We start from the raw sequence: 23853 nt of genomic DNA on the forward strand, positions 1-23853 counted from the left end.
CCTTTTCACAGTCTGGGCCCCCTGCTCACTCTTGCTCAAAAAACGGTCCCACTTCGTAAGTGTCCACTCTGGGGAGGTATCAGTCCTCAGTACTTGTTTCCATCTCTTCCTTCCACAGATCAATTCTCAAATACCTATTCTCAGCACACCTCCAACACACATGCATACCCTACCTGTAACTCACTGCTTCTCTGTTGCCCTTGGTCCCTTTAATCCAGTTGAGGTTATCAAAAAAGTTACTTACATACATACATAATAACAATGGTATGCAGGCATACCTCCTTTTATTGTGCTTCGCTTTATTGCCCATTGCAGAGCTTGTGGTATTTACAAACTGAAAGCTCTTGACCCTGCAAGGACCAAGTCTATCAGCGCCATTTTTCCAACAGCATTTGCTCACTCTGTGCCTGTGTAACATTTTGGTAATTCTCACAATATTCCAAACGTTTTCACTCTTATTATATTTGTTATGGTGATCTGTGATCAGTGATCTTTGATGTTAACTATTGCAAAAAGAATATGACTTGCCGAAGGCTCAGATGATAGTTAGCATTTTTTAGCAAAAAAAGTTTTTTAATTCAGGTATGTACATAGTTTTTTTAGACAATGCTATTGTACACTTAATAGACTGCAATACATTATAAATAATTTTTATATGCGCTGAGAAACCAATACATGTGACTCGCTTTACTGGGGTATTCTGTTTATTGCGGTGGTCTGGAACGGAACCCGCAATATCCCTGAGGTATGCCTGTAACTACCAGTTATCAACTAGCCACAGCCAGGTACTAAACGAAAGCCTTTACCCACAAAACTCAATGATTTTCAGATCTGAAATGCTACTTGGGTGCCCCGCACCTCGGGGACAAGAATGAACACCGGAACGGTCAGGCCTTAGCACCCACTGCTCACAGAAGTACCCGGATCTGATGCTGGTGAATACCCATTTGCCTTCCCCAGTTTCCAGATTAGCTGGATGAGGGCTGAGGGTGGAGGGCCATTTCCTTCAAAACATAGCCGTGAGGACTTCGTTTATTAGACCCCTGGGCAGAACCACACCTTAAATAATACTGCATTTTCTGGGCAAATGTGTTCCTGAGAATCATTTATGACTTATTTTTTTTAATGCACTTCTAAAATTATATAATAATTCTTCTGTAATAATTATTTTATGATTATAACAATGATCCATAAAATTAAGTTGTGAATAATTTGCTTTAAAAGCTATTGGTAATATATGTTTTGAAAGTGATTTAGTTTATATGTGTGAACAAAATAAAATATTTTCTAATATAATAAGCTGATACATTAATTGCATGGTGAAAATTGCCCTTCGCTCAATCTTGACTATTCTTTTGCAACCTGGTGCTATTGAAAATACACAGGCTTTCCTATCAGACAGACTGGAATTTGAGTCCTGTGTGACCTCAGGCAAGTTAACCTGTAACTAGTTATCTGTAAATGAGCCTGCTGTAAGGACTCACTAAGGTCTGTATATAAATAAAGCTCCCAGCACAGTCCTGACATCACAGGAGGTTCCCCATAGAGGTCAGTTCTCTTAGTTCGACAGGAAAGAAACTAACCAGGGACAACTAACATTTACAGTACACTTAACTATGTCTACCAGAAAGCAAACCTTATCTTTTTAAGTTCTTTGGAGTCCTATCAAACAGAAACAAGCAGGTATCACCCTGACTCATCCCAAGTGGGAGCTTTGACTGTATCTTCATTAAAGTGCTTCTTCTAACTCTAGACTTTATTGGGACTCCCAGCCAAAGGTAAGGTGTTCATACACTACTGCATCTCTGGCATAGCCCAAGTACCAACTTGGAGCTGTGTTCAGAGCTTGTGTATTTAGCAAGCAGCTGCAATGTGGTTAGTTTCTTGCATTTATCAAAATAGCAAGTGCAATCACAAAGCCTCATCAAGGGCTTTCATGTTCTTTACTCTCTGGGTATTATTTGAGGCATAAAAGCATTTTTATACCAACAGGCAACATTATGTAATGGTTGCGTTATGAATACTCAAGTTTTTCAGCACCAGCAGCTGCCACAAGTGAGCTTTGAATGTATTTAATCAGTGAACTACGTATCAGGTTAGGGAGCCCATGAACGTAAATAAACCCAGAAATTTAACTTTCCCTTCATTGCAGGACTGCTGATACCTAACGTGATGGATCGCACGCTGCTTGCACCGAGGCCAATGCTAGAGTCAGTGGTGCTATTAAACGTCACGTCTTCCAAACTCCACCATCCATCAGAAGAGATTGCTTGGAAATGATTTGTCAGAGCTTGACTCACTGCTTTTGAAAAATCATCCCATGATGTCTGTTTGCGAACATTTAAAGCACATATTGTGTTTTCACATTCAAAATCGTCGGCACCGTAGTTGCCTGGTTGAATCTCACCCACTGAAATCCTTAAGGGTATTTTAAGAGCATCTGTTGGAAGAATGAAAGAATTAGGGGAAAAAAATCCTGACAGGAAAAAAACCAGCAAAAATCTTACATAAAACAAACAGATATAAACATTTTAAAAACAAAGCAAAGGGCAGCTATCTTATTTTTTTTTAAATATCATCAATTGAATATTCGTCTACTGGGGTAAATTTTGGTCTCCCCATCTCTTCACAGTTTCTTTGGAACCATGTTGCTTGAACTGTTTATCTTTCCTTGTCTCTTTGGCCGGTTCTACTTCCTTGATTCTTTCCCTTCAGCAAGGTTCTCAAATTCTTTCAAAAAGCATCTGAGAAAACTAGAGCCCTCTCTTGACCTCTCTATATCACCTTTTCTCCTCACCTTCATTGATAACATCATGAAGAAGGCAGGTTACAGCTGCGTAGGTCAGTGTGCTTAGGACAGTGGTTTCAGACTCATACAGACCTTGGGCTGGGCCTCAGGGTCAGCTTTCTACTAGCCATGTGTACTTGGTAAATGGCCTTGATCTCTCTATGCCCCAATTTCTTCCATAAAATGGAAGGAACGTACAACTGAGTTGCTATGAAGAATAAATGAACTCATGTTTGGAAGGGATTTAACACACTATTTGTTTAACACATTACCTGTTAACACACTATCTCACAAGAACTAGTAAGTACTTGATAACTGGTGAACAGTGCAGCAGAAGCTTTTACAATGATCTTTCCAATCTCTCTGTGACACCAGCTGACTGGGGCCCCCTCCCAGGTGGATAGCTCCCCATGTACTTGTTTTCATGAACTGAATTATATGCTTACCAAGAGCCACTTGTGTTTAATCCCAAATCTTCTATGTCTGTTGAACTCATTACTATAATTAGTAAATTAAATATTCTAGATACTGATGAAATGAGTTACTATTCCTATGAAAATTAGAACACTTTTGAGACTGAACAGAGGAGTTGCTATAAACAAGTTTTTAGTGAGATATGGATGAGACAACTACATAAAATTAGAAAAAAATTTAATTATCTCTAGACAGATACTGCCTTTAGTTTGCTTCATAAATATGTTTAAGTCCTCAAAAAACAGAAACCACAGACAAAGCATTAAAGATGTGGTTTGTTCAAATAAGAATACGTGGCACTTCAATCAGCAGAACCATATCAATATAAAGAGCTTCACCTAAAAGTTGATGAAACAATTACTTGGTGTGTTTTAATTAAAATGAAATGTTTAAAAATATGTTATTTTTATGATCCTCTTCTTAAACTGACTTTTTTCCATTAACTGACCACCTACTAGATTTTATTTTTGGTCTTCATGTTACTTAGCAGCTTGTGACACAGCTAATCTCTCTGCTCTCTGATACACTCCTCCTGGATTTCCTCACACCTCACTGGTCACCCTCTAATGTTGTTCCTTTGCTGGTCCCTCCCCTTCTTCTAGATTTCTTAATGACAGAGTCTTGCAAGGCTTGTTTCTCTTAGTTTTTCTATCTGTGTTCACTGCCTTCGAGACCTCATACAGTCCCATGACTTTAAATACCATCTCTAGACTGCTGACTCTCAGATTTATAAATCTAGCTCATACTCACTCCAGAATTCTTGCTGACTTGACATCTCCTACATAGATGCCCTAACAGACATCTCAAATTCATAATTCAAAACATAACTCCTGATCTTCGTTAGCAAAATCTGCTTCACCCACAGCCTTCCCCTAGACAGCTGATGGCAATGCCATCCTGCCAGCTGTTGCCAACCTGCCAGTTGTTCAGACTGAAAACCTTGGAATTATCCATGAATCCCCTCTCTCGTACCTCACACCCAACCCATCAGAAAGTTCTGTTGGCTCATCTTTGGCTATATCCAGAACCGAAATGTCCTCATTTACTACAATCCTGAACTGAGCTGTCATTACTGGCTCTCACCTGGAACACTACATTAATGGCCTAACATTAGGCCTGTGACTTCCTAGTTTTTTTTTTGACAAAGCAGCCAGAGATACCATTAAAACGTACACCATTCTTAATTAGGAACATTGCCAGGGTTGGCCTTTTACAATTAGTATGAGATATCTTTGATTTTATCTTTTCTTAATAGTTATTTTAAAAAACTTTCTATTGGCGTATAGTTGATTTACAAAGTTGTGTTATTTAGAAGCTCACTTATGTTTACTAAGTTGATAAAAGCAAAATTTAAAATGAGATAGCTAAAAAAATAAAAATAAAAAATAAAATAAAATAAAATGATAGCTAACAAATGTCTTTTTTTTTTTTTTTTTTTTTTACAGGGTAGGAATACTTACAATGTTCCTGAATTTAAAAATGACAAAAATTCTTTAAAAAAAAATGTACACCAGGTCCCATCACCGGTAAGCTCAAACACTGAAATGGTTACCTTAAGTCCCAACAATGGCCTACAAATTCCAGTAAGATCACGCTCAATCCCCATCCCCTCCTGCAACTTCTCTGACCTGTTTTCCTACTTTTCTCCCCTCACTCATTATAACCCACTCTGCCCTGCTTGCGGTTCCTCAGACACAACAGATATGCTGCTACCTGTTAGGGCCTCTGTCCACTTGATGCTCTGCCTGGAAAGTTCTTACCTGAGAGATCTACAGAGCTGCCCCTTCCTCCCCTCCAAGTGTTTGCTCAGATGTCTTATCAGTGAGGCTACCCTGTCTATCGTTTTAAAAACTGAAACCCACCCTCTCATTCCCCATCCCTCTTAGTCTTTTCCATAGCACGTATTACCATCTCACATACCATACAATGAATTATTGCTTATGTTTATTGTTCATTTTCTGACTCAACGTTAGAATGTTAGCTCAAATCCAACTACTGATACAGCTGGCTGGCTGGATGGACTGAGTGATAATCTTGATATAAGAGGTCACAATATTTCATCTGATCTAGCACTCCATATTCATAAACCCACAAGTGAACTTTTCATACATGTTGAGAAGTATATACTCTTAAAGATGGAAGGGACCCAAAAGATCATCAATTATCTTCCTAGACCGGTAGGCAACCAGACATTGAGAGATAACTGACCTGCCTGCCTACATTCATATGATCAGCTAATAGTACACTAGACGGCCATGATTTCTCATAGCTTCCTAGTCTCATGTCTAGAAAGACAATCTAAGTCAGAAGAAAAGAGCAATAATTATTTAAAAGCTGTCCAAGGTCAGTCAAATACAAGGAAGACCTAGCATTATTTCAATAACAACTAATTCTGTAAAAAGCCATTCTATGTGGAAAAATATAATTACCCCATTTATAACCAATTAAGTGTTTTTGTAGCAGCTAGGGTTCAAAGAAGGTTAAGAAGAAAGTGAGAAAACTGTAGTTGCATTAATATCTTTCCCACAGTCCCAGAGGCCCCAGCAGTGTGGATGCAGGATGAGCAATGCAGCTGCAAAGGGCACTCACTCAGATTCTCCAGCAGGTGCTTGCAGTCATCAGTGGCGACATCGTGTGCAGTCCGATTACACTTATCTCTTTTTTCCGGCTCCAGCCCTCCATGCCTACACAAGACTTGTAGGCAGTTCTGTAAAGACACGAACTCCATTACCTCACGTCCAAGTGAATAAACTCAAGGGAAAATTCAGTTGCCTGTAGCAAGCAAATCAGGAATTCTCAGCCAGAAAGCTTATTTCTTTCCCAGCAACCCAAATACACAGATTAATCTAAACACTGTCTCCAAATGAAAAGCAAGCAGTGCTTCATTTATATGTGATTCACTGGATCAAAACACTGCTCCACAGAACAGCCTCTTAGGTTTCAAGAGAAAAAAATTAGCTTACTAAGCACTCAGTTTGCAGAGTGAAATTAAGGAAAAAAGACTTCAGCAGACAGTATCCTTTTACTGTAATCTGGAAATATAAAGCAAAAAGACTTCTGCTACAACCAGATGCACCTTGCTATCTTCTAGATCAGGCACTGCTTTCCTGGTCATGCAAGTGCTGGGCTCCAATTGTTAACAAGTCTGTCCCAGAGTCCTTGTAAGCACATACATATTTGAGATCTTACACTGTCTTACTTTTTTTATTTGAGCAATATGTGTGAACACCATGTTGACTGAGGTTTTAGAAAAACATTCTCAATAGATATTGAAGTTAGGTGCCCTCTCTTTTTCAGTTTTTTCTTGTGTTGCTCCAGGAAATCTCCATTTAAAAAATATCACTAACCTATGAACTGAAAGGTCGTAGTTTTCCAAAATTTTTCAGTTCAAAGTGGTAGACAGTTTATATGCAAACATTTTCAAATAAGGAACTGCATGGCAGGATATTACATCAGGATATTTATCAAGGAACTCTGCTATTTCAACTTCTGCCACTTCATGATTTGTCTGATTTCCCACCACAGTAAGCACAAAACTGAATAAACCAGAAACCATGAAAAGGAACTAACAACCAAAACAAGCACTGTCCTTCTCTTCGCTCCCCTACACACACACACACACACACACACACACACACACACACACACACACACACACACACAGAGGCTCTGGGCTGACTTCCACTTCTGACAACATAGTAAACTACTCAGTCTGAACAGCTTTCCCTAATCGTGCTGTAAAACACTTTTTTTCTGTTTTGTAAAACATATGTTTTTCTTACTGACGTATAATATCCATATAGAAAAGTACACAAATAAGTGTGCAGCTTGAAGAATTATCACCAAGCGAACATACTTGTGTAAGGAGCACTCTGGAAGCCTCCTTAATGTTCCATCTCAATCGCTAGCCCCTCCCCTTCTCCCCCCAAAGGTAGCTACTACTATGATTTCTAAGATCAGAGATTGGCTTAGCCTATTTATGAATTTTATATAAATGGAACCATATTACAGATACACTTTTATATTTGGCTTCTTTTCATTCAACGTAATGTCTGTAAAATTCATCCATGTGTTAGGAACAGTTATAATTCAATTCATTCTTTTTTAAAATTACTGGGTGGTATTCTATCATATGGATATACCACAATTTACTCATCTATTTTCTTATTGGTGGACATTTGGGTTCTACTATGGACATTCTGGTACGTGTCCTTTGGCGGACACATGTACATATTTCTGTTGGGTATATGTACAGAGTTGGTGTTCTGGGTCATGGGGTATGCACGTGTTCTGTATTAGTATAGACTGCAAAGAGCTTTCAAAAGTGGGTATACCAATTTCTACTCCCACCAGGAGTATACTTGAGTTCCAGTTGCTTCATATTGGCCCCAAAATATACTTTAAATCATGAGTTCACAAGGAAATACAGGAAATCCCTAAGGGTCAGAAAGAAAAACAAAGAGTAAGCTGAGACCACCAGTTAAGTGAAATTTGAACAGAAAGCCAGTGCTGGTTTGAGGACAAAGCCAATATAGGGAATCTTTTTGGATGCTGGGGGGATGGGAAACTAGGCCTTGGTACCTGCACAACGGAGCCGCCGAGCCAGAGGACCTTTGAATCAAGAAAATCTGTCTTCTGCAAAGGGACTGTCTTGGACGTTGGCTTCTCACTGCTCCTGCTCAAGTCGGAGGGATCTTCTCTAACAATTGTAATCAAAGTCTAGCTTTCATGGGTCTGGGGTTCAGGTTTAAAAAAATCACTAAGCCAAGAAATGAACTGAAAACTAAGTCAAATACATAAATTTTTTATCCAATTCTTATTACTAATTTGTACAAAATCAGTAAATGTATAAGATATTTACTAAAATTAACTCTAATGAAAGATTTAAGTAGAACGCAATCTGAGCACTAAACTTTATGAATTCCCAGATGACAAGAGATAAAAATAATACATTTATTACACAAGTTAGTACTTGCAGCAAAAGCAGGTAAGAGCCAAAACAGACCGGGGGGTGGGGGAGGTCTAAGCCTGCCAATATAAATGATTTTATCCATGAATTCTGGTAAATCATTTAACCTTTTCCTGCTCAGTTTCCATATCTGTGTCTCAAATATCTGTATTTCATAGGGCTGTTACATGACTTAAATGAAAAGATGGGTAAAAAGCTTTTACATTCTTGGCACGTAAAACGTTCTCAATATTTATTAGCTGCTGTTTTTGTTATAATCAACATAATCATCACCAGTTAGAAAACAGCCCAAGTATTCAGGTAAGTGGTGAGGAATTACAGCACATCAGCAAACATCATAATTCTAGGTGATGGTACTTCAAATTACAAACAGAAATGATAAAAGATGCAACCAAAATCTGCAAGATTCTTTTAAGTCTAACCTATAAAGTGGGTTGTATATAATTTTTATTACACTCACGTAGGTCAGTAGGCAATAACATAAGCAGTAGCTTTCTCTACAAGGAAGCAAGAAATGTTGGAAAGATAGCAGGATAACGCGTATCCAAACAGGGTCACAGCTGTGAGTTCCACAGCACTATGCTGGGCTCCATGGGGAACACAAAGAAGATGAAAACTTTACCCAACTGACACTTAACAGCAGCAGCTACAATAACTACTAGAGCACATACTAAGCTCTAGGCACCGTTCCAACACAGCACAAGTATTTAGTGCTCACACATCCTCACAACTTTATGAAAGAGACACTAAGCATCTCTGTGCCAGGCGCTGTGTTAGAGCCCAGGGTTGTGATGACGAAGACGGTAACAGTTTCTGCTTCTCTGGCAGAAACGCAAAGTACAGTCAAGAGCCACGGGGAAAATGTGCCCAGAAAAGGGGGCTGTTGAAGTGAGGAGCAAAGTTTTACTAAGTGGAGGAGGAGGAGGTGGGAAAGGTAGAGAAAAGAATCTAAGCTCTCTCCTTGAAGGGTGGGATTCGAGTGAAGAGAACAAATGCTGTGATGCTAGTTGCTTCTTCTGGAAATGGATTCTCAGGGGACCTAAAGTGGGCAGGCTGTTCCAAGTGATGCAGAGCAAGAGGTCTAAGATGAATGAGTCTAAATCAAAGTGCTATTAACTATGATACAGATACATGTGCTAGAGCAGAGACTTTATTTTTAAATTTATTATTATTTTTGGTCACGCCGCACAGCTGAGGGATCTAAGTTCCCCGACCAGGGATCGAACCCGGGCCCTCAGCAGTGAAAGCGTGGAGCCCTAACCGCTGGACCACCAGGGAATTCCCTAGAGCAGAGACTACAAAAAGCAGTGGCTTAGGCTTCAGCTTCTGCTTCCACTCACATCCCAATCGCCAGAGCTTAGGTAGGTGTCCATGGTCACCTGCTACGGAGGCTGGAGAATGTAGTCTTTATTTTGGGTGGTCATGAGCCCAGCTGAACTCTGAGAGGTCCGTTATTGTAGAGGAGGGTAGAAAAGATGTTGAGGGACAATGAACCACCTCTGCCAGGGGCCTTTAAGAGCTGAGAAGCAAAGTACCAGTGCCAGGGAGACTAAGTTGAAACCCCAAGTCCAAAGAGCTAGAGATAAGATCCTAGTCAGGGCAGGGAGCTGAGGGTCTGACATTGGGCAGAGGCAGTGGGAGGGAAAGCAGTCTGCAAATGCACCGGTAGGGTCTGGCACACATGCTGGGAACAACTTGGGGTGTGGGTGTGCTCACTGTTTTGCAGGGCAGGGGAGATGGAGGCTATCACCATGGGAAATAACAGCATGAGGAAGCAGGGAGACTTAGGGGTGAGATGAAGACAGCTAGAGTCAGCCATGCAGGGCTGAGTGCTAGGGAGCTTGGATGTCTTTCTGGAGGCATGAGGATATGTTCGGGTAGGAAGTGCCATGATCAGCTCAGTTCTGAAAACCAACTGGTGCATTTGGAAGACATACAGAAAAAGAGAGTGACAGAAAGGAGACCAGTTAAGACAGAACTCTCATAAAGTAGCCCATTCACTCACTGATTCAACAAACATTTAGTACTTGTGGGCCAGAGACTGCTGATCACAATATATACAACGATGAAAAGTGATTTTTTGGAGGAGGTGGAAAGGGAGGAAGGCATACAAATAATCACAGTAAAGAACAAGCTCCCTAAGTGAAGTGTGAAGAGGTGCTCTGGGGACCAATGAACTCCTGGAAGCCAAGACTTAAGCTGAGATGTTTTCCAGGCAGGGAGGGGTCAGGACAGAAGAGGCCATTTGAGGTAATGAGACGAGCAGATGCAAAGGCAGGGAGAGAAGGGACAGCACAGGATGTCTGCACAGCAGCCAGCGGTGCAGGATTAGAGCAGAGAGTGCATGAGGAAAGGAGACAAGTGTGCTTGTGGAGAGAGGCTGAGGCCAGATCTGGATGGGACTTGTCTGTCATGTAAAGATCTGGCACTTATCCTTGAAGCGACAGAAAGGTCACTTATCCTTGTAAAGACGAAAGGTAAATTACATGACCAACTTCCTGTTAGGAAGGCCCCTCTCAAGCCAGTGTAAAGGTGCTGGAGAGACTGAAGATGAGGAGATCATAGCAGGGTCTACACAAGTCCAGACAGCCCGTGATGAGGGCTCCCCAAGGGACATTTAAAAAAATAGCCTTCCCTTTGTTTACATATTCATTTATAAGGGAATAAAATCTAGAGTTTTATCAATCATTTGAATTCATTATTTTAGGAAGATGGAGCAATAAACACAAATGTCAGGTGATGTTAGTGGATTAAGAGAGGAGGAACAAGAGATGCAGCCTAAACACGGGAGCCCAGGCATGCATCCTCATGGAGCTGTTTGGTGGAAGTAAACATGAATATGGTCATCAATAGGGTTACCATATAATTGGCTAAACTGGGACACTTTTAAGAGTAAAAAGGGGCACTGTTAATGGTTACATTGGGATGACGGGCATAAACAAGGACTGTACTGGGCCAACTGGGTTATCAAGGAGATGCCCTGTAAAACCGTGGGTGTCCTGGATAAGACCTCCCTGAATGGACTCAGGACATGGTTAGGTGGGCTAGAGAGAAGATTTTGGAATCTCTATAGATTATATTCTGGAGACCGAAAAGATCATTCAAGGGGGAAAGTAGAGAGCGAGAGGAGAAAAAGGGTCAAAACCAGACCCATGAAAGGTGTTAGTGGAAAACACCAGAAAGTGTATGTCTTGGGTGAGGGGTGGAGCAAGCCTCTGGTTGGCCAAGTTTATGTGAGAATCCTTTAGGATTCTGTGAGTCAGTGCTGCTCAAATTAAGCAAGGATGCAATACTCTGCACTAAACATTCTGGAATGAGAGTTTTAAAAAATAGCCTTCCCTTTATCTACACACAGTCTGACGTTTTCGAAAATAATTTTATAAAAATTAAGGGGAAAAAATTATCACGGAGAATCAAAAGCACAGATTTCTATTTATCATCTAGTCCCAAAGACTTGGTCCAACCTCACAGGTTATCCTGTTTTTGTCATCTCCTAGCCAGGTACCCAACTCTGTGACAAGGAAGAAATTTAGGGACTCCTATCATTTTTTTTCTCTTTGCAGCCATGACCTAGGGAGAGAAAATCTAAATCTTGGGGCTCCATGTGGGCCTCTGTGCTTAAGACACATACCGCATCCAGACTATCCAGTCAGGTGGATGCTGGAGTGTGGGAGGGAATGCCTGACACTTACCTGGCTAAGAGCTAAAAATGCATCTGTCAGTCCACAGTCCCTACACACTGTGAGGATGGCGTAAAGATGGCAACAAGAAGGCCACTGCCTGACCAGAGGACTGTGGGCCTGCCTAGAGATGACCTCTAGGATGGTGGAAATAAATGGCTGGAAGACAGGTAAAAAGCCAGGTGTGAGATCTGGGTTTGGGAAGAGTTACTGTAGAAGCCACAGTTAAAGTTGAAAGACTGGATAAACTCTTAAAAATAGGACCAGGCAGCTAGGAAGGAGCATGGGAGATGCTGAGGGTTAAAAAACAAAAGAGAAAAACCAGAAAAACAAAGAGAAAGCCTGGTCAACAAATTCAGAAGGGAAGCGAGGAAGGAGCAGTGTTCTAGAAGCTGAGGAGGAGTCTGCATTAGAGTCAACATGTTAAACAACCCAGAAAGGCTGAGTAAGAGCATGAGTGACAGGAAGCCACTGGCTTGGGCAATACGTAACCTAGAATTATCATCTACTCAAAACACATAATCCCCCAAATAAAGAATCTGTTTGTACGAGAGCTTCAACAACTAGCGGCTGAAATCCAGACACTCTCCCTAATCTATTTCTGCGGCAGGAACTTGACATGTCAGAGTTCTCATGACAGAACACAGAGTTTCACTAAGAAACTCTTCTATCCACTCACCCTAAGTGATGAAAACAAGTTTATCCTCAGTGACGAGTTCAGCTTCGGAGCAGTCACAGACCAGCTTTAGAGAGAGCTACTCTTGTTACCAAACACTAAATGGTGATTTGCATAAATTGCTTAAACATTGGGAAAAAGACCAAGAACTAAGTGGAAAAAGGACTGATTTGGGAATCTAGTCTTCTATGAATTGACCTTGGGGAGTTAGTTACACTATTTCCCAAAACGTAGTTTTTTCATCTGCAAGGCAAGGCAGCTGGACTAGATGAGCTACGTGTCTTCAAGCTCTGAAATCCCACTTTTCTTTACATTGAAAAACACGTGGAAACTGAAGTCATTTTCTTGGGTAACAATGGTACTACTACCTTATGTGGATTGGACACATATATGCTACTGCAAAGAGAAAAAAACATACACCTTTTAAGCTCTACTTGTGGTCAGTGTAGAACCTCTTCACCCACACAATGATTAACTCAGAATTGCAATTTATTTTTTCAGAAAACTGGTCTTAGCAACTTAGTTGTGAATGGATTACCTCTATGGAGTCAGCCAGGACGTAAACACTGTATTAGGCAAAGGATGAAAAATATTTTCCAATACCCACGACTGACTAGGAAGGCAGGCCACACAAGTAATGAAATCAGGCATTCTGGGCTTCATTTCCAACTTCTATCTAGCAATCCCTCCAGGGTTTAAATATCCTAACCATAAAATGAAGAGGTTAGCCTGGAAGATGACATATCTACTCCAGGGCAAAAAAAAAATCTATTATTTTATTATTTTTCTTTGCAGTGTGTGGATGTTGTCAGTCACGCTCACTTTCTAAAATCTCTCTCTTCTTGTTCAAAATTTATCTTAAGCTTCTTAACATAAGAGAATACAGAGAGAGTCATATTACATGTGAGAAAGAAATCCTATTTCCCTTTACTCAATGATGACAGAGCATCCACGTTGCCAGGGGCCTGGGAAGCCATGAAGACGCCATCCTCGGCTATAAAAACACCAGGACTTACGAGGAGTTCATAATGAAGGAGTTGAGTGGCAACACAAGCCCCCCACCCTGCAGGGTAACTCACCCTGGAGAGTGGGCTCCTCTCTCTGCCTAGCATCAGAGGGTCAGTGGCTGAACATTCTAGATCAGTGATGCTCAGGTTTTGTTTTTTGTTTTGCCTTTTTTTTTCTTGCCTTCAGGTTGAGTGAATGAACAACCTACCACTGTCAGTAACCTCTTGCATTATCCTCAGATTTTCTTGAAGGGGGAAGTAAGTTGAGAACTACCCCTTCCATGCACCTTTCCTCCATCAAATGAGATTCACTGTCTTAGATTAACTATGCATTTTCAAATTTAAGCTTTCATATTTTCCATCTTTGTCTTGCAAACACTTTTATGTCAAATGTCACTGCCTTCCATTCAAACCAACGTATATATATCAAGTTCACAGAATTTCTGTAGGGTTTTTTTTTAAGGATAAAATAGGAGTAAACTACTACTAGCAAGCAATACCTCCACGTTGAACTGAATCATGCCTTTTTCTCACTAGTTTAAAAAAAACCCCAAAGTCCAAAATGAACAGCTTCTGCTCTAGATCATAACAACAGGAAGTTACCCAACCGAGAGCTCCAAATGCACATTTCTAGCTATTTCCAGATATCTCCATCTGGTTGAACATATCCCAGAATTAAATCCAGCATGCTTAAATCCACATTCTATCTCCTTGATCACAATGACGCCTCTTCTTTCCTCTTTCTGGGAATGTCACTATGATCCCTCTATTTAGCTCGCTCATTTCCTGTATCTAATCTGTCTTCAATTCTTGGACATGTGTACTCTGTGATCTCTCTTATTATTTCTACCACTCCCATCATCTTTCACCTAGTCTCTCCCCTGCCACCAATGTTTTCATAATCCCCAGTCTTCTAAATGTTATTGCTAAGTCAATCAATCTAAACTACAGAGCTGATTCTTTTGCTCCTTTGTACAAAACCTTTCAATGGTTTTACTCTGACTAGTAAATAAAGCTCAAACTTCTTAATACATCACTGAAGGCCGGTGCCATACTGTGAAACTTCTCACTGCTCTTCATTAGCTCAATTGGAGCTGTTACCCACCTCCCTACTTCTGGTCTGTTCCTACCGGTCCCTCCATCTGAACTACTCTCCTCTCCAGTGATGGGTGACAAATTTAACCCACCCTGCAAAGCCAAAATCGTTTCCATCTCCTCCAGAATGAGCCATTCCTGAGCCTAATATTCCGCAACTCTGCTCTCTGAAATACGTGCATTCTCTCTTCCAAAAAATAAAAATTTGCATTGTTGTACTGTTCCAACCACATGTCTATGACCCTTGTTTTAAATTTTTTGAGCTTCTCTTATCCTACACTTGTCTTGTATCTTGCACCCTTGCCACTGAACTAGGAGTTAACTAATCGCATAAATGATTCCTGCAAATGTTAGCTTACACAATGCCTTGCACTCAGGAGCTTCCTGATAGATTTTCATTGTTAAAGCAATATTATTGCTAAAGTGATTTAAACAGAAAAAGAAGCATGAATGGTTGGCTTACTATTTCATGTTATTTCCTTAATAATCAGAATCTTTCCCTCTTCTAACTGATGAGTGAAATCTAGAATGCCCTCTTATGTATCATAAGACAGCACAGGTAGGGCTAGTGAGGGAGTTCAGAGTACAGGCCATGTGTACTTGAATCCTGGCCCTCCCTCTAACTCATGGCATGGTCTTGGTACGGAATCAAACAACCCTGTGGACTCAATCAATATCCAACTTTTCCTCTAATTTGACATGAGACAAAATGTCTGGAATCACTCCCACATTTGTTAACAAACTCCAAACTGATTTTTGTGATTAAGTCTCATATACGCTTGACCGTAAATATCTGCTGGACAAAAAAAAGTTGGTTCTTATTGGAAGCGGATCATCTCCTGCAATGGTACTGCTCAGTCCCCAATTATTCAGGTGAAACACACTCAGTCAATAGCAGACAACTTCGCCACTCATCAAATTACAACTGTGTAATGAGGCCAGCTGCTACCAGACACACCTTAAAACCTTTTGAAGCAGCAATATGGGCAGCAGTCCAGCCTTTGCTGTCGGCGTGGTTGATGAGGTCTGCAGGAACAACAGGCTTGGATGTGCCCTCACGACTCTCTTCTTCTCCGTCCAAGTCAAAGACGCTCGACTCGGGCTCCTCATGCAACGAGTTTCCATGAGCTGGGGCCCTATGGTACATAAGAAGCTTGAGGCTGTCCACATTACCAGTGTCCACAGCTGCATGAACTGGTGTCCAGCCATCCTGAAAATAAAACGACCAGGGGGAAAGGGTTGATTACAACATCAATGTTGAGAACTGCGTTATTTAAAGTTCACCTCTAAATGTTCTTGGGCATGGACCACTGAGCTGGGAAAAGCAGGCTTCTGATCCTGAATATCATAGATGAGCTAAGTTCTCAGACCACTGCCAATTAGTGTATTTTCCATTGCTATGACTCATGTTTGCTATTTGGTAAGAATTTCCTCTTAACAGTTGACCATTTGGAGTGAACAGGTACTGCCCAGGATGGTAACTAAGCATTATATATGGTTAAACAAAATCTCAATTTAATATTATGAAAGAGAATGAACTTTAGCATAAAGATTTTAAAAAATGTATATGCAAGTATAAAGTTATCAGTACTGTACTAAATGAATGCTGTTATAAGCCAGTTTTACTTACAGGGAAGAGTCCTAATTCTAGGTATCTTAAAATTTTATGCCACTGATTTCAGAAGGAAAGATTCTAGATAACAGGGAAAAGGCAGACATAAAGGAAAAACAAAGTCAAGTAACTTCATGAGATACCTATCAGCCTCTATGGAGCTCTCTGTGACTGCAGCTGGATATTGATAAATGCAAGCTTAGAAAATGTTCCAACTAAAATGCTCGGGCCCATTCTCGAGAACATACTATACTTTGAAGCCTCAACCGTCCACTTAGCTGGTTGCTAGAGCAGACTCACAACTCTTTTCTGGGATAGTGGTTCTCCAAGTGTGGTCCCCTGACCAGCAGCATAAGCACCACCTGTGAACTTGTTAGAAATGTAAACTGTTGAGCCTCATCCCAGACCTACTGAATCAGAAACCTCAAGGTTGGGGCCCCGCAATCCGTTTTAACAGCCCTCTGGGCAACTCTGCTGCACTCAAGTTTGACAAACACTATTCTAGGGGAAATCCTGATCCCCTCTGTAGTCTCTCATTGTTATATAAAGATAGGTCTGCCTTCTACTCAGGTATCCACCTTCATTAGATTTTTAAGACTTTCATAAAAGAATTGAGAATTATTTTGGTATACGTATTTTGGCTTCATTTTATTTTCCCTTTGGCCTAGATTTTTCATTTGGTATGTCATACTGCTACACTAAATATTTTTTCAGTGAGTTACAGTACACTTTAAAAAAAATAACGGGGTAGAAGACAGGGAGAAAAACAGACAATAAATGGTAACCATCTACATTTAGACTGAGTCATCTGATCATTTGCTAAAGCTCTCACTGAATGATGCGGCTTTTTCTCTGGTTCTGTACTTGCTATCAAGGGAATCGACTTGGCTAACAGCAGACCATGGCTGGGCAGTCGCTGGAATACCATATAGTCCTCCGGTGTACCCCAGGCAGATAAAGTGTTTCCTGGCTTGTTCTTTGTTGGGCTGTAGGTACCTTTACATGGGTATCAGCCTTAATGAGGCACCAGAGTGTAAGTGCTCTTGACCTTCCTTAATTTATATTACAAAGGCCAGGCAGTTATTTCTGAAAAACTTAAAATCTTTCATTCTCCTTTGATTCCTTATCAAAAGTCATGAGAAATAATTATTCCCTTAAGGTCCTTTATCAATTATGCTATTTATCTCTGTACTTTGGAGCCTCTGTACTTCTAACGATTTCATTCAGTTTATCAACAACTAGCTTGACAGCATGGATTTCTGTGTTCTCTAACATACAGGATGTGACTTTTTATGTTGAACTACTTATTTTTCATTCAGATAATGATGTAAAATTCATTCCTTTCTCATATGCAAGGTAGAATTTTATAATGAATATGTGTAATACCACAGATTTCTTAAAAGATATAAAACAACATGAATCTGGACTATTTTCTCAGATTTTCAAAAAATAAATAGAAAGGAAATTAAAGAAAAAAAGCCCTTGCAATAGGACTCAATGGAAAATGTCTATACCTAGCTTATATCTCTGGTTATACCATTAATTGTTTGTTTTCTTTTGAGAAATTAAGAAAATCCAAGATCTAAGAGTGACCTTAAAGTAGGTAATGCACCTTTTTATCCTAGAAAATTTTAAGGGTGTTTCCTATGAAATGGATGCAGAGTTTAGTCAATTCTCTATTAACAGAAGAGATCCAAGGTTCAGATAACCTTTGGAGATTAAGATGTCTACACTTGTCTTTCATCAGGAATATCCTGGAGGGTGGTGATTATTACACTTTCCACACTCTGGGAAGCTGCAAAAAAAAAAAAAAAAAATTCCTGATCCCAGTGAAGAGTGGGCTCCGTTAAACCCACCACCAGTCCTTAGATGGGCCCCCACTGGAGAAATGCATGCCAGTGTACGAAGGCTGATTTCTTGGTCTTTAAATCTATCATGATAGGTTGATGAAGACCAGTTTGGGAAGCTGAATTGAGAAGTTTGTTTCAAATGCATTTCTGTGTGGCTGAGCCAGAAGTATTATCCAAGGACTCTTCTGTGGATCGGACTCCAAATTTCTTCGGTTTCTAAATCCCTGACTTCACCTGTGCACCCTGTACAGGAGGTATCAGATCTGTGTGGGACGGAGTCAACAGCTACCTCAGCCTGTTGGGCTCCATAGTGGGTTTCCACACACAGTGCTTCAAGTTCTGACTCAAATTAGACAATGACCTTGAACTCTGTGAGGTGTTGCATAATCTTAGCAACAACAAACATCAGTCATGGGAGGAACAGTGAGCACAAATAACCTTCATCTAAGTGCTGGCAATGGGCACTGTCTTGCCACAAACTCCCTCCTGTTTACACAAACTACAAATGAGCACTACTGTGGATAGTGACGACGACCTCGATGACAGCTGACCTTTGTCCATTGCTTACAATTCCCAGGCACTACACCAACTACCTTTAAAAAGACAGGCTAATGAACAAGCTTCTAATAATCAGATGCTCAAACAGATAAGACAATGTCCTTATCCAATATCGTCAAAGCAAAACGAAACAAAACAAAGCAACCTGTATTTTAACCGATTTTACTTTTCGAGCTGTAGAGTTTGCAGACATACTGTGAATTATAGGACAAAACCCAACATACAGGTACTCACTCTGGTTTTTACACTTCGGTCAGTTCCAGCTTCCAACAAGAGTTTAATACATTCTTTATTTCCATTTTTACAGGCCAGGTATAGAGGTGTCTGTCCTCCATCAGCAGCATGATTAATATTAGCATCATATGCAATTAATAATTCTACACACCTAAATGCAAGATTATGATTAATTACATACAAACTGGGTTTGACTTCTGAAGTACCACCTGACCAAGATATTAAATAGAGAAAATAATGCTAGAGCAATTCTGCATCTTTATTTACATGAATTATTAAATATATGTATCAATTATTCCTGGTCTTATTATATAGATACTGTTTTTAACAAGGCTGGAAGATGTATTTTAACTACTCCCATGAAAATTTAAAATAGCAGCTTTGATCAAGTGTGAATACGTGGTTTATGACAGTTCTCTGCAACCAAATTGTGAAAGTAGAGTCCTTGGAATATGTTTAACTGTGCTTGACATATATATTATTTGTGGTTCAAAATAGTTTGAACCTTGAAAAAAGTCAGGCGGCTGAGTCATTCTGAGATTTCCACTTGAGAAAATAATTATAAATAGCACAGACAGCAGGGCACCATTTGCCTCCACTATAAAAGGCAGTATGGAGACAGAAAAGGGCCATCTTGGGGAGAAAAGACAGCAGAGGCTGTCCTGTCTCCTGAAGTGGGGCTAGTTTATGAGGAAAAAGACACAGCTAAGCAGAAACACATTGTCCTGAGAATCAAGAAGGAAAGCAATGAGGTAAATTCAAGACTTCACGGCACTTAGGAACTAACTTCAGTTTGCAAAATTAGATGAGAATAAACTTAAAAAAGAATGATAAATCATCAAATTAAGAAGGAACTCACATCTTTGTTTCTTTGCTCAGATGAATGTTTTTTCTTGGCTTCCCTTGGCAACATTGGTTTGTTTATGCATATTTTTAAAATAAGTTACATACTGATGTGTATCTAATACACATTTAAATTAATCAAGCCCCTGCATTTCCCCAGGGTTCTCCCTTTTTGCAAACCCATCCATGTCTCTGTTCCCATGACTGTTATACTATCCAAGCAAGTGGCCCTACAGATTGCCTGCTGGCAGTAAAGGTAAAAGTATAGCCCAGAAGAAGAATCTCTCTTGGAGGACTTAGGATACATGCAAAAAGTACCAGCAAAATCAGTAGCTCTGATCCTCAACAATAAACTCAGGGTGATGAGATATGTTAGACACGCAGAAAAAAAAAAAATACTGTACTTTATGGACGCATTTTGAATTTTAAAAAATTTACCTTTATGACTAGTAACATTAGTGTAAAATGTAAAACCCGTATTTCAAGAATTCTGAGATTTGTTAAAGGAAACATTTCTATCGGGATGATAAAATAAAAAAGTTGAACACAACTTTCATTCTCCAGAGCCTGCCATTTCATCACAGGCAAAGAAAGCAATTTAGCTATATTCTATTATTAAAATATGACTTGATTTTAGAAAGTTATATCTATAGTCAACTGACTTATTAAGCTACTGAAGAAATCACTGCTAAACTTACATATATTTTACTTGATAGGCTCTTTTTGGTTCTGTGCTCTAATTTCTTTCAGTATGTAAGTTCTGCTTCAATTTTTTTTTTTAATGATAAAACAAAGTGAATAATTGGGATTTAATACTGAATAAACTGCCAGTAGGAAATTAAGAGTATTACAATTAATATAATTCTATGTTTTACTTTTAATGCCATCACACATAAAAAAGGTTTTTGGGTTGCATGGTGGAAAATAGTGAACAACAAACTGTTTAACAATCCGTTATATAACCACATACACAGTTGGCCGTCCATATCTGCAGGTTTCACATCTGTGGATTCAACCAACCCCAGATGGAAAATACTTAGAAAAAAATCCTAGGAAGTTCCAAAAAGCAAAACTTGAACTTACCACATGCTCGCAGCTATTTACATAGCATTTACATTGTATTAGGTATTATAAGTAACCTAAAGATGGTTTAAAGTATACGGGAGGACGTGCGTGGGTTATATGCAAATACTGCACCATTTTATATAACGGACTTAGAGCATCCTCGATTTTGGTATCTGTAGGAGGTCCTGGAACGAATCCCCCATAGACAGGAGGGATGACTTTATGCTGATATGCTAAAAATAATCTTCTTCTTCGGAACCAAGTTCATTCACATGAAGTTTGGAAACAGCATATTCCTCTTCTTCATTTCCCTCATGTACAACCATCTATTATTAAGAAGAGCAAATTTACGAAACTTACACAAGCCTCTTAGATAGCCTTATCCACCAGAGGGCAGACAGCAGAAGCAAGAAGAACTACAGTCCTGCAGCCTGTGGAACAAAAACCACATCCACAGGAAGATAGACGAGATGAAAAGGCAGAGGGCTACGTACCAGATGAAGGAAAAGATAAAACCCCAGAAAAACAACTAAATGAAGTGGAGATAGGCAACCTTCCAGAAAAAGAATTCAGAATAATGATAGCAAAGATGATCTAGGACCTCGGAAAAACAATGGAGGCAAAGATCGAGAAGATGCAAGAAATATTTAACAAAGACCTAGAAGAATTAAAGAACAAACAAACAGAGATGAACGATACAATAACTGAAATGAAAACTACACTAGAAGGAATCAATAGCAGAATAACTGAGGCAGAAGGACGGATAAGTGACCTGCAAGACAGAATGGTGGAATTCACTGCTATGGAACAGAATAAAGAAAAAAGAATGAAAAGAAATGAAGACAGACTAAGAGACCTCTGGGACAACATTAAACGCAACAACATTCGCATTATAGGGGTCCCAGAAGGTGAAGAGAGAGAGAAAGGACCAGAGAAAATATTTGAAGAGACTATAGTTGAAAACTTCCCTAACATGGGAAAGGAAATAGCCACCCAAGTCCAGGAAGCACAGAGAGTCCCATACAGGATAAACCCAAGGAGAAAAACGCCAAGACACATAGTAACCAAATTGGCAAAAATTAAAGACAAAGAAAAATTATTAAAAGCAGCAAGGGAAAAACAACAAATAACATACAAGGGAACTCCCACAAAGTTAACAGCTGATTTCTCAGCAGAAACTCTACAAGCCAGAAGGGAGTGGCATGATATACTTAAAGTGATGAAAGGGAAGAACCTACAACCAACATTACTCTACCCAGCAAGGATCTCATTCAGATTTGATGGAGAAATCAAAAGCTTTACAGACAAGCAAAAGCTAAGAGAATTCAGCACCACCAAACCAGCTCTACAACAAATGCTAAAGGAACTTCTCTAAGTGGGAAACCCAAGAGAAGAAAAGGACCTACAAAAACAAACCCAAAACAATTAAGAAAATGGTCATAGGAACATACATATTGATAATTACTTTAAATGTGAATGGATTAAATGCTCCAACCAAAAGACACAGGCTTGCTGAATGGATACAAAAACAAGACCCATATATATGCTGTCTACAAGAGACCCACTTCAGACCTAGGGACACATACAGACTGAAAGTGAGGGGATGGAAAAAGATATTCCACGCAAGTGGAAATCAAAAGAAAGGCGGAGTAGCAGTACTCATATCAGATAAAATAGACTTTAAAATAAAGAATGTTACAAGAGACAAAGCAGCACACTACATAATGATCAAGGGGTCAATCCAAGAAGAAGATATAACAATTATAAATATATATGCACCCAACATAGCAGCACCTCAATACATAAGGCAACTGCTAACAGCTATAAAAGAGGAAATCGACAGTAACACAATAATAGTGGGGGACTTTAACACCTCACTTACACCAATGGACAGATCATCCAAAATGAAAATAAATAAGGAAACAGAAGCTTTAAATGACACAATAGACCAGATAGATTTAATTGATATTTATAGGCCATTCCACCCAAAAACAGCAGATTACACTTTCTTCCAAGTGCGCACGGAACATTCTCCAGGATAGATCACATCCTGGGTCACAAATCAAGCCTCAGTAAATTTAAGAAAACTGAAATCATATCAAGCATCTTTTCTGACCACAACGCTATGAGATTAGAAACCAATTATAAGAAAAAAAACGTAAAAAATACAAACACATGGAGGATAAACAATACGTTACTAAATAACCAAGAGATCACTGAAGAAATCAAAGAGGAAATCAAAAAATACCTAGAGACAAATGACAATGAAAACATGACGATCCAAAACCCATGGATGCAGCAAAAGCAGTTCTAAGAGGGAAGTTTATAGCTATACAAACCTACCTCAAGAAACAAGAAAAATCTCAAATAAACAATCTAACCTTACACCTGAAGGAACTAGAGAAAGAAGAACAAACAAAACCCAAAGTTAGCAGAAGGAAAGAAATCATAAAGATCAGAGCAGAAATAAATGAAATAGAAACAAAGAAAACAATAGCAAAGATCAATAAAACTAAAAGCTGGTTCTTTGAGAAGATAAACAAAATTGATAAACCATTAGTCAGAATCATCAGGAAAAAGAGGAAGAAGACTCAAATCAATACAATTAGAAATTGAAGAACAAAAATCATATGATCATCTCAATAGATGCAGAAAAAGCTTTTGACAAAATTCAACACCCATTTACGATAAAAACTCTCCAGAAAGTGGGCATAGAGGGAACCTACCTCAACATAATAAAGGCCATATATGACAAACCCACGGCAAACATCATTCTCAGTGGTGAAAAACTGAAAGCGTTTCCACTAATATCAGGAACAAGACAAGGATGTCCACTCTCACCACTATTATTCAACACAGTTTTGGAAGTCCTAGCCACGGCAATCAGAGAAGAAAAAGAAATAAAAGGAATACAAATTGGAAAAGAAGAAGTAAAACTGTCAGTGTTTGCAGATGACATGATACTATACATAGAGAATCCTAAAAATGCCACCAGAAAACTA

The 23853-nt window shown here is 39.5% G+C and overlaps 1 protein-coding gene across 3 annotated transcripts in view; it reads right to left on the reverse strand.

The window, feature by feature from the left end:
* The window catches only part of CTTNBP2 (cortactin binding protein 2), a 154693-nt gene that overhangs the window by 45044 nt on the left and 85796 nt on the right, over window positions 1–23853 (reverse strand). For all 3 annotated transcript variants that reach the window (XM_061198674.1, XM_061198676.1, XM_061198675.1), the window contains 4 exons: window positions 18944–19094; window positions 15648–15899; window positions 5852–5969; window positions 2165–2440 (listed from right to left, as the gene is read on the reverse strand). In XM_061198674.1, coding sequence (XP_061054657.1) covers window positions 2165–2440; window positions 5852–5969; window positions 15648–15899; window positions 18944–19094 — 797 coding nt within the window. The remainder of the gene's footprint in view (window positions 1–2164; window positions 2441–5851; window positions 5970–15647; window positions 15900–18943; window positions 19095–23853) is intronic.

Source organism: Eubalaena glacialis, chromosome 8 (genome assembly GCF_028564815.1).
Source record: "Eubalaena glacialis isolate mEubGla1 chromosome 8, mEubGla1.1.hap2.+ XY, whole genome shotgun sequence".
Lineage (NCBI taxonomy): Eukaryota > Metazoa > Chordata > Mammalia > Artiodactyla > Balaenidae > Eubalaena > Eubalaena glacialis.